Source organism: Phytophthora parasitica (genome assembly GCF_000247585.1).
Source record: "Phytophthora parasitica INRA-310 unplaced genomic scaffold supercont2.14, whole genome shotgun sequence".
Lineage (NCBI taxonomy): Eukaryota > Oomycota > Peronosporomycetes > Peronosporales > Peronosporaceae > Phytophthora > Phytophthora nicotianae.
Window position 1 is genome coordinate 482,288 of NW_008649000.1, and position 11,812 is coordinate 494,099.

General features: G+C 50.9%; 3 protein-coding genes across 3 annotated transcripts; 2 read left to right on the top strand and 1 right to left on the bottom strand.

Moving 5' to 3' along the window:
* Nucleotides 1-64: 64 nt before the first annotated feature.
* On the bottom strand, nt 65-3,429 carry PPTG_22253 (hypothetical protein; the record flags this gene model as incomplete). Its single annotated transcript, XM_008902834.1, has 6 exons — nt 65-1,078; nt 1,141-1,719; nt 1,775-1,852; nt 1,925-2,623; nt 2,684-2,764; nt 3,238-3,429. The coding sequence occupies 6 exons, from the start codon at nt 3,427-3,429 to the stop codon at nt 65-67; spliced, it is 2,643 nt and encodes an 880-aa protein (XP_008901082.1).
* Nucleotides 3,430-6,712: 3,283 nt separating this feature from the next.
* Nucleotides 6,713-8,074, top strand: PPTG_08506 (tubulin alpha chain; the record flags this gene model as incomplete). The annotated part of the gene is made up of 1 exon (XM_008902619.1): nt 6,713-8,074. The coding sequence occupies one exon, from the start codon at nt 6,713-6,715 to the stop codon at nt 8,072-8,074; it is 1,362 nt and encodes a 453-aa protein (XP_008900867.1).
* Nucleotides 8,075-8,979: 905 nt separating this feature from the next.
* Nucleotides 8,980-11,371, top strand: PPTG_08507 (hypothetical protein). The gene has a single exon (XM_008902620.1). It carries the CDS (start codon nt 9,030-9,032, stop codon nt 11,157-11,159), a length of 2,130 nt encoding a protein of 709 aa, XP_008900868.1. The 5' UTR covers nt 8,980-9,029; the 3' UTR covers nt 11,160-11,371.
* The last annotated feature ends 441 nt before the right edge of the window (nt 11,372-11,812 follow it).

Below are 11,812 nucleotides of genomic sequence, written 5' to 3' on the forward strand. Positions count from 1 at the left end.
GTACCGAAATTGATCACTAATATCCTCAGGGTCGTCTGATTCTGAGCCGTCCGGTAGAACGACACTAGTTACCGCGGTCGACCTCGAGCGATTCAACCGCTGCAATCGCTTCAGTTAATGGTTCAGCTGTCTCGTGGCTTGGGTTCGCCTCGTACGCTTGTTCCCTTCTCGTCACGTGAGAGCGATACACACGAAGAATGTCGGTCTCTTGAGCTCCCGCTTTCACCTGGGCTAGCTGGAGCAGAGACTTTATTCGCCGTTTCCATCCCTCCCAGACAAGTCCTGGACTCGGTGTATGTCGAATTGATTGTTGGAGCTGCCTTATGTCCTGTATAATAATCTGACGAACGGCGTCATCCTGGAGAGTTGAGGGATTTAGGCGCCAATACGCAGATAGTGGGCGACGACTGGGGGACCCCAAGGCCACCCGAACAGCGAGGTGATCCCCGCTATGTGGTAATTGAAAATATCTCGCTTCGTCAAACGTCGAGTCAACCCAGTCGTCACTGATAAAGATGTAGTCAAGCCGGTTAATTCGAGGCGAAGGGCCGGAGAATATCCGCCTGCTCGGAAACCGAAGTTGCCACGCGTCCGTAACGTTAAGCGTTGACAGCCAGCTAAGCAGATATCCGCGAGATGTATCTGACACACTGGACACCCCACGGGAGTCCAGAATAGAGTCGATCGCCACATTAAAGTCACCGAGAACCAAATGATGGGAGTCTTGATCAAATTCAACTGGAAGAGATTGGTAGAAGTGGGAGCGCTCCGATGCATTTACGGGGGCGTAAATGTTGTGGATGTAGACAGTTGACCCCGCGTGTACCAGTCGAATCAGAAGGTAACGTCCAGGAATAGTAGTTTGCCTGACCTCTTCCGCTGACCCAACACCCGGTAGGTCGGGATGCAACAGCGTTGCGACGCCGCCACTCCGAGGCCCTACTTGAACAGGGCTGGAGCTGTTGCGGTCACTGACAAATAAACAATGGTCGGAGGCTGAAGACAGATGATGGACATCGCGGAACTTGGTTTCCTGGACGCCGATGATGTGATACTGGAAGATCACCTTCTCGATGAACTTCCTACCATTGCGCTTAATGCCGTAGTATTAACGGACAACAGCGCAGCGTCGTTCCAAACCGTCACCACCTGTGATGACACCATGGGGATGGACCCCGCTGCCCAGGCAGTACCCAGTTGGGTCTCTGCAAGGCGCAGCACGCTAGTTTCCCAGGGAAGCCATTCGGAAGCCGCCTGTAACGCGCGAATGCGGTCGACACAGGGGTCGTTCAATGCCATGCACTCCATGTGAGACATGATCCTATGGCCAACTTGGCTCCGCAACAAGCCGAGTAGAGCATTAGGATGGAGTAGGCGCGTCGATGCGCCTCCGATATACGGGGAAGAAAATCCGCAAATAAGGTGGAGCCACTCGTCGTTTGCGTAGATTCCAGGAGCCACGGCCATAACCAGTAGCTCAAAAAGAGCTAACGCCTCCGAGATTCCATAAAGACCGAAGTCCGTAGTGTCTAGTAGCCATTTATCTGCCACTTTAAAGAGCTCTGCTCGAGGCCTGGGGCACTGGTCTCCGAAATATTGCACCCATTTTTCAGCGATAGACGCGCAGGAACCAGCCGCCACCGACCGAGAGATCAGGTGAAGGCGGATGAAGTCATTCAACAGCGGGCTTTTCGTCCGCGTCAATCGAAAAAAGCTTGCCTAGAAAGAGGATGTTGCTTCTGCTCATACTGCGCCGCAGGTCATCAGTGGTAACCGCACGCTCCTCGGCTCGAGAAGGGACGAGATCCTCAGATGCTATCGGTTCTGCCAGTTCTCTCTCAAGGAGCGATTGCTGCAGCACGATGTCGTCATTAAGAAAGGTAAGAGTCGTGCCAATTGACGTAGGCGCCTTCGCGTGACGTACCTTGCCTTTTCGCACTTCTGTGAGGTGCGTTAATTCGGTTGATGTACTGCTTGACTCCGGAGAAGAAATAGGCTGAACGGTTACACGAAGGCTATCGTCTTCTTCTCCGACAGTCAAAGTCTGTGCGAAGAGTTCAAAAGAGAACTTGTCCAGTTCCTCCCAGTAAGTAGTCGATGTAAATGCTGGTGGCTGCGATACGGGCCCCGTCGACTGACGCCGAGCCAGACGCTTGCGTGGAGGCGATGCGAACGCCGAGCTAGGCGACAGCTCAACAATGCTTTCTCCGGCTCTCCCCATAGAATCTGACTTGTCCGCGTGGGAATCGGTAGTAATTACCTTCGAAGTACTCACCATGCACTCGGAGATCACCGACGCCGAACCTGAAGACTCCGTCGCACTTCGACACCGCTTCTCGCCTCGAGGAGCGGGTGCGTCCGCGCCGCCGTCTTGGGCATTGTGGGTAGGAAGGCTGAACTCCAGACAGTGTTGAGACAGTTTGCTCGGGGTTAGGTGGTACTGGGTAGCTTGAGCGCCTCGGGCTCGTACAGAGTACAACATGCCACCGAAGTTAACTTGGTCACAGACCTGCCCATTGATCACAAGGGTCGTAGGACACGTAGACGAGTTGAAATAGTATCTGACGATACCAGAGGTGATCGTTGAGACCGTGTCACGGTACGTGAAGTTGAAATTGATTGGCTGACAACCATATTCAAGAAAGCTCGTAAACAAGCGGCTTGCCACGGCGTCGCTACGCACCCCGAGAATGTCGAGGTAGAACGCGTCCGAGAGCGGGTTTAACGACTCGAACGTTAGGGACCGTCCCGTAAACTGGCAGCGCTGACCCGCAAAAATTAGCTAAGGCGGAATCCGTTCTCAAGTATAAGAGAAGCGAGTTGAGAGGCTGCAGTGGACATGGATGATATCTCCATCCGCCACCACCTAGCGGACAACGATTTTGTCTTTCACAGCTGCTAGTCCCATGACAAGAGCCGGTCGTGAAACGACAAACAGACCCGACGAGACAGGGGCGGTGTTGCTGAAGAGGGCATCAGGAATTGTCATCTGGCTGCGCTTGCTTCGCTGCCGCGAGAATCACGGCAGGGTTCTTGTCCGGCTCGTCATAGAGACGGCGAATAGTTGCTAGAGCTTCCCGGGTTGGCAGGAGGCCGGTGAGCTACGGGCTTCTATGGACACCGAGCAGCGCGCCTCAGAATCTGACTCTCAGCCATCTATTGTGACCACCACTGCCACTGCTAATGGTTTCAAAACGGCGACGGTGCCTGGAACCGAAGGTCCAAGCTCTCCGTCACCGACTCGCCGTCTGTCTTTCCGCAATGCGGTGACTGGCGCGCAGGACCCAGGTGCGTCTTCGCAGGCATCTCGAGTTCGTCCACGGGTGCATGAAGAACGGATTGCTCAGGGCGCATCGAATCCACATCGGGTGCTGCGTTGTCGGCCATCGCGGTATCCGTCGGGGTTGGGAGAGATGCATAGATGTCCATTGTGGAGAGGGGGTATTCTTGGGGTGATCTCAATTCATGGTGCAAGCGAGGCTGCAAATTGAGAAGTGCAAACTTCAATATTAACGGTGAACATCAAGTGTGAATAATATGTGCACATCAAATGTAAATGTTATTAACGGTTTTTAACTGGCAATTAACGGTTAATTACCAACCCTAGCCCACCGTGGGTGATTATGAAATAACAGGTGCGATTTGGCGGAATATGAAATCCCTTAAACGTGTTCTTAGTCAAAAGGAAACATCTCGCGTGCGCTGCAAAGGCTGTTTACCTTCGTCTATCCAAGACAATACCTGTGGTGCTGATCCAAGCGGGAACACCCTCACGGCGTTAGCGGATTTAACTTCGGTGCTGCAACTCCAGCGAGACCTCAAATCGTGGCTGGTAAGCTTCGGTCCGTTGAACCGGCCTAGCCGATATGTTGCAGCTTGTCTTACTACTCGTTATTTGCGTAGATATGCTAGGAAAGCACAAAGCTACTGCTGAATCCTCTAAGGTCCATATGACCCCGGAGGACTAGTGTGTTCTCGTGAACTGGGTTGAGGTCAAGGGGCAATATAGGATACGGATGAGAAATAAAAGCTGAAGCCACATCGAGGCTTGTGGGCAGTGACTATCATTGGCAAACACGCGATGGGTTTCTATCAAGTCACAAATGAACTCGAATGACTCTCTTGTAGTGCGTGTGAGGCTCCGAAACTCCTCATCATTTAAATTTTGAAAGAATTCTCTTGCAAATCCTCGACTTCTCGCCCGATTCACTCTTGGACTCAAGAAGCGCCACGATATAACTTGCGCCAGGACTTCGTATAGCTCCTCCACGCTTGATTCGACAGTGAAGCATCCAACCCAGTCATCAAACGGAGAACGTCCACCGAGGTCTTCATCAAACTCTTCTTCAAGAATGACGAGAGAGAATAGATCAACGACTTCATCTTTAAGCGCCTGTCGATCACTGACCTTGGGCATTTCGAGGGTGTGACTTTTCGAACGATCGCCGAGCTCCAAGATTTCCCGCGCAACTCTGACACGCCCTTTTAAAAACTCGTATCAAATACCATGCTATTTGTCGGAAAATCACATGTGATTTGGGGTGAAATGGCATGTGATTACTTTTGGATTTTGTTCAAGTCTGACACCACCTATTTATGGTCAGCCCCCAACGGATTAATTCCACGGTACTGCGTTGCTCGATTTTATCTCGCTCAACATTCAGCCAACCTCAAAATGTAAGCTGAACGTTGGGCAAAAGTAGCATGTTTGCAACATATGTTGGCGTCGGGTTATCCGTATCTGATAGTTAAGGGGTATCGCTGTCGCGAGTCGTCCCTGAATGGGGCGAGACTGCAACGAAGCGATATCGGAAGGCTTGAACTCGAAGATCTGGTAGTCGGTAGCTAAATGTAACAAGTAAAGTCAATATGGAAATAAAGCCTCATTTGTTGGTTTCCAGCTAATTCACGACTGATCCTTTTTCAACTAACCTCACAAACATTCGTGGGCGGCGCTCCACACCACCTCTTCCTTCAAGACGTCGCCGTACACACAGGATGCTCGCACGCAACCTCACGACGAACGCTCCACACACCCCAACCATCCTTAGGCGCGCTCCGTGCCACTGCAAGCGCACGCCGGCTCCCATGCCACCCCTCCTCGCCATCACCCTTGGACTTAGCGTCCTTGGCTTCGATGCTCGAACTGCAAATGCCAGTGGGTGGCTCCTTGATGACTGCTCTGCGTCTCAATACAAACGCTCATAGAAGCTGTCGCGTGCAGTCGCTCCGGTGGGCGACACCTCCCAGAGCTCATCACCTTGAAGCTGCGCTCCCTCGGTTGAGCGAGGAGTACGGTGCGAACCGTACCCACTCACGACAATCGGTCTTCGGTCGCGAACTCTAGCAGAATTGCTGGCCACGCATTTCCTTTTTGTGTGCGTGTCGGAAGTCTAAGCCGCTTGAACTCGCGAGGACTCAACATCTGCCGTGTCCGGCGGGGGCATTTCTTGACCAATGGAGAAAAGTGACTACTCTGTCGCTTCTAAAGATTCATTCGTTCAACTGGTAACGTCACCGAATTAAACATTATAAACTAGCCCAGAAGGCAGCCTAAACGCAGATTATCAACATTCCAAGAGGAAGTACCAAGAGAAAAGCTAACAGATAGATTTTTTTCGGAATCCGCTCATCATTACATTTTTTTTCTGTCGGCTTGACCCACTTTTACACTTACAGATTGTATCGCACCCCGAGCCGTTGAAGCCTACGAAGCAAGCACCGACACTCAAGATCACTACAAGACTACATCAAAGCAGGGTGTACTTGCACTCGTGCCTGTGTAAGTAGACGATGTTAATAAATATTAAAATCGAATTGTATGCAGTGTTTCCATACCAAAATCTTCTTGCGGTTCCTGTTTTTGGGCCTTCTCGGCATGGTTGGCGCCCGAAAATAAGTAAAATGAGTGCCAGGAAGTCATTGTGGCGGGAACGCACTCCGTCCAGTGGACCATCTCGTCTTACTTTATACGTCGTAAATATTTTTTTCTAGGATTGTGAATTTTATCAACAACTAAACTTTTTACCAGTGTCGCACTGAGCCCGTGGTTTACGGTAATGATCTGAACATAACGAATTACTACGGTAGTTTAGTGACCCCGCGCCGCAAAGGCGCGCTACTGTTTCCAGATACATTCGCAGAGCGCTTCAACCACTTCAAATGTAAAGATGCCACTTCAAATGTAGATGCCACTTCAAATATGTCCCGATTTGAAGAGTCGTCTCCACAATTTGGAGAGAAGATAAAATCAGAGATACAGATAGCGTGGTGTGGTGGAAGCGAAAATTCCACATTATCTCTGCCAGATACAGTGGTGCGATGGAGATGCTCTTAGAGTATGTTGCGGAATTGACTCCCAAAAATCATGCAGCGCCGATACCGTGATTATCACTACATATTTTCAAACCTTCCCGTATAATAGTCTTCTCTAATTCTGTGAAGAAGCACTTAGACAATTGGACCGTTACCGCCAAGTTTAGTTTGCGAATGAGCGAGTCGTTTTCTTTTCCTGATCTTTGATCCAATTTTGTCCGGTCTCATACGAAGCCTTTTCTACTGCATCGGTCCATTCTCAAATCTCCTGCCAAGACCCTGCAGCACCTCCAAGAAATCGAGTAAGCTTCATTTACCCAGCTTCCTCATTGTTTCTCCAGCATCGAGTTTCGCCTCCAGAACACCAACCTAGTCTTCCAACTCCAACACCTTCAACATGCGTGAAGTCATCTCCATCCACCTCGGCCAGGGCGGCATCCAGACTGGAAATGCATGCTGGGAACTGTACTGCCTCGAGCATGGCATCCAGCCGGATGGCCAAATGCCCAGTGACAAGACCATCGGGGGAGGAGATGATGCCTTCAACACTTTCTTCTCCGAGACCGGTGCAGGAAAGCACGTCCCGCGTGCTGTGCTCGTTGACCTGGAACCCAGCGTCTGTGACGAAGTGCGCACTGGTACCTACCGTCAGCTCTACCACCCGGAGCAGATTATCTCTGGCAAGGAGGATGCTGCCAACAACTACGCGCGTGGTCACTACACCATCGGCAAGGAGATTGTCGACCTGGTGCTGGATCGCATCCGTAAGCTGGCCGACAACTGCACCGGTCTGCAGGGTTTCCTGGTCTTCAATGCTGTGGGCGGCGGAACCGGCTCCGGTCTCGGTGCTCTGCTGCTTGAACGTCTGTCAGTCGACTACGGCCGCAAAAGCAAGCTCGGCTTCACTATTTACCCGTCACCTCAGGTGTCCACCGCCGTGGTGGAGCCATACAACTCGGTGCTGTCCACCCACTCACTGCTGGAGCACACGGATGTGGCCGTGATGTTGGACAATGAAGCCATTTACGACATTTGCCGCCGTTCGCTGGATATCGAACGCCCAACCTACACGAACTTGAACCGTCTTATTGCTCAGGTCATCTCGTCTCTAACGGCTTCGCTGCGTTTCGACGGTGCACTCAACGTCGATGTGACGGAGTTCCAGACGAACTTGGTGCCATACCCACGTATCCACTTCATGCTGAGTTCATACGCCCCCGTGATCTCGGCCGAGAAGGCCTACCACGAGCAACTGTCTGTTGCCGAGATCACCAACAGTGCGTTCGAGCCTGCGTCCATGATGGCTAAGTGTGATCCTCGTCACGGCAAGTACATGGCTGCGTGTCTGATGTACCGTGGTGACGTTGTCCCGAAGGATGTGAATGCCGCTGTGGCCACCATCAAGACCAAGCGTACTATTCAGTTCGTCGACTGGTGCCCTACCGGATTCAAGTGCGGAATCAACTATCAGCCTCCCACGGTTGTACCTGGTGGTGATCTTGCTCGCGTGCAACGTGCGGTGTGCATGATCTCCAACACCAGTGCCATTGCTGAGGTGTTTTCTCGCATCGACCACAAGTTCGATCTGATGTACGCCAAGCGTGCATTTGTGCACTGGTACGTCGGTGAGGGTATGGAGGAAGGTGAGTTCTCAGAGGCCCGTGAAGATCTTGCTGCTCTGGAGAAGGACTACGAGGAGGTGTCTGCTGAGACTGCTGAGGGTGAAGGTGAGGAGGAGGAGCTAGGCGAGGAGTACTAGGTAGACCCTTTATTAGATCGATCTCAGCCAAACGACCCGCATTCTTTTCAAGAACGATAAAATATTATCTCACTGAAGCTTCTTTACGTAGTGGAGCTCATGTGGTGGTTTTACCACTGACCAAGGTGGTTAATAACCCAGACATAACTAGGCACACGAAGAACTAAAACGGAAAGGCGAATATGAAGTATCCGATGAATATCTGCATTGGTTGGCGTCCATTTATTAGAGAAGCGAAACGATTCTCGCTGCTCTGCTGCCGATTTTTTTTACGTCAGTAGATCGGCTATACAAGTTCAGCGAAGTACGTTGCGACACCGAAACGGCCAACCACCGTATTGCTGGAAACTATCATGTGAACGTGCTTACTGGGGCTCACAATTTCGAGATAGCGCCGCTACTACCGCAATGAGTTGTAAATTGTAGCAGCATGCAGTTCGGATATTGCATTCTGCCGTTGAAATCGATCATTTGGCTGCAAAGGTTTTACGTCAGATCAGCTTTTTTTCTTCTAACCGCCGCACGAGCTATCCCAATTGGGGCTGTAGCAGTTCTGAAGCAGCAAAGTCGCAAATCAGAAACGGAAGTTGTAGACGAACAACTGACATACATGTGCAAAAATTAGTTCTGATGTCATCCAAAAGGAGGCAGCGATCAACGGATACATGTCAGTGAAGTGATCTTGTTCGAGCCCCGATATCCTTACGTTGGATAGTATCCGATGAATATCTGCATTGGTTGGCGTCCATTTATTAGAGAAGCGAAACGATTCTCGCTGCTCTGCTCCTGTCTAATCTTATCAGAGTGGAGAGCCCTTGAAGGGCTTTTCATCGGTGCATACAAAGAGCAAGCTAAATAAACGGTCGGCCACTTCAATTTCAGATCTTGCTCAAAGATTGCAAATCGCACCTCTTCGTTCCTCATTCGCTGACCACACAAAGCTGACTCAGGATCGATGTGGTCGAAGAGAGATCGCTCATTCTCCTATTTGCCACGATCCAGCCAACGCGACCCCGACCCAGACTTCGATCCACGCGCAAACATGGAGCCTACCGCCTACGGAACGAGCTCCTTGGCGGTGGATGAGCACCTGATCAACCAGATGAACAGCAAACGCCATGCTTTCGTGAAGTGGGGAGTATTTGGACTGGCGACCTGCGGCATCTGCAGTACGTTGGCCTTGATGGGGACCAGTCCGGTGCATCAAGACGCAATCGCTGAGGTGATGCGAGGGGCCACGAGCTCTTTCAAGGCCGCCGATCCTGCTGTGGGTGCGGAGGTCACGTGTTTCCAGAGTTCGTACAATGACAACGTCACTCGGATGATGGAACCGGTCACCGAATTGAAGTGGAAGCGCGGCGGAAAGAAGAACGCAAAGTCGTACATTGCTATTGATTTGGAGCGGAAATACCAGGAGATTATGGGCTTCGGAGGTGCCTTCACCGAGGCGGCGGCACTGCAGTTCCAGAAGTTGCCACCAAACAAGCAGGAGGAGCTTCTGACGCTCTATTTCGACAAGGAGAAGGGCAGTGCGTACACTTTTGGTCGCATCCCGATGGGCTCGTGTGACTTTTCAGTTGACTCGTACAGCTTTGATGACGTGCTGAACGACACAAAATTGCTGTACTTTGACATGAGCGTTAAGCATGACCAGCACGTGTTGATCCCATTCATCAAACGCGCTTTGGAGCGTCAGCCAGAGATGAAATTGTTCCTGGCCCCATGGAGTCCACCGGCCTGGATGAAGCGAGGAAGTGATGAGTACACCCCCAGTATGCTTGGATCGATGGATCCTGTGGGCCTGAAGGACGACATGCGCGCAGCTTGGGCTTTGTACTTCTCTAAGTTTATCACTGCATACAAGAAGCAAGGTATTCCGTTCTGGGGTCTAACGCCCCAGAATGAACCTGAATTTGCTGCGCCATGGGAAGCTTGCAAGTACAACGCGTCGTACCAGGCCGAGTTCATCGGAGACTTTCTCGGTCCCGTCCTCGACCGTGACCACCCTGAACTTACACTTATGGTGTTCGACCACAACCGTGCTAGCGTTCGTCAATGGGCCGAGGCGATCTACAACCACCCCACTGCTGCACAGTACGTGGATGGCATGGCTTTCCACTGGTATGACATGGAGCGCTACATGGATGGAGTGGCGTATCACGAACGCTTGAATGACACCCATTTCATTGACCAGAACCGCTTCATGTTGGCTACAGAGAGCTGCAACTGTCCTGGTGTTGCCTACGGTGACGCTGCTTGGTTCCGAGCACAACGTTACGGCCACGATATCATGACGGACCTGAACAACCACGTCGTGGGTTGGGTGGACTGGAATCTACTGCTTGACCACAAGGGAGGACCCAACCACCAGGGCAACAACTGCGACGCTCCTATCATTCTGACCGAGGACGGCACGGATTTCAACATCCAGCCCATGTTCTACTTCATCCAGCACTTCTCTAGGTACATCCCCGTTGGCTCGCGTCGCGTCAAGACCCACGTTGCGGCCCGTTTCGAGAAGCCTGGTGACGCACAGCTCATGTGGGCCTACCCTGCTGCTCTTACTTCGTGCGACGGCAGCGCTCGCCAGACAATGCACGTGACCAATGATAGCAAGATTGAAGTCACTGGATCAGGCTTCTGCTTGGGCATGGTTGATGCCGCCTGGCAGGGTAAGGAGATTCAAATGGTGCAGTGCAAATTCACACAACAGACGTGGACGTTTGAAGAAGACACTGGTCGTGTCCGTGTGGGTGATTACTGCTTGTCGCTCAACCACGCGTCCACGGAAAACGGCGTGCGGCTCACTGCATCACCTTGTGAAGCTGAAATTGTGCCCCATCAGAAGTGGACGTTCAACGATGAGGACGGCACGTTGCGCTCTCACGCATCCACAACCGATCAGTGTGCGACGGGTGGATACTCGTTCGTACAAGCCACTGCGTTCGTGACTCCCGAGGACCGCAAGGTGCTTGTGGTGCTGAACGAGAACACAGAAGCGGCCGACTTTGAGATCCAAGTCGGTGATATGGCGCTTGAGACCAGCATCCCCAAGGGTGCCATCCGCACCTTCACGTGGATGTAAACTCCATTTGAATGCGTTCATCTATATTATGCATTTCCCACGAGGAAATGGTTGTCACCTGAATCAATACGAGAACGATCGCCCACCAAGGCAGTGCGGCAGTCTCGGAAGTATACAGTAGAGAAGAATTACCAAACTTTTAGTAACAATCCCTCAAATACATTGAATTAGATGCGATCAAATTATCTTTTTAATGGGTTTTAATACCACGGCTCAGGTTTTTTTTTTAAAAAAAACGTCGATTGTGATTCCATCTCGTTAAAGAGCATGTTATACAGTTGAAGAGCATGTTGCTATTTAAATGTAGTGAAACTTAGATCCGGTCTGATTCGGCTGATTCCTAATGTTTTGTATGGAATCAGCCAAATCAGACTAGATCTGAGTTTCCTTTACATTTCAATAGCAGATGATTCGAATAAGATGCTTCTTACTTGTACAAGCAGGTATAAGAGCACTATCATAATAGAAATAGTAATAGTAATCTTCTCGAAAATGATAGTAAGCGCTACTTTTCATAATAATTGTGATATGATATATATCAAGAGAGATCTGATTGGCCGGAATAGCATTCAGACGAAAAAACCCCATCAAAATTTTAATGGGTATTTTTTCTGAATGCCATCCAGCAACTTTTATGCAACTGAAGCCGTTAA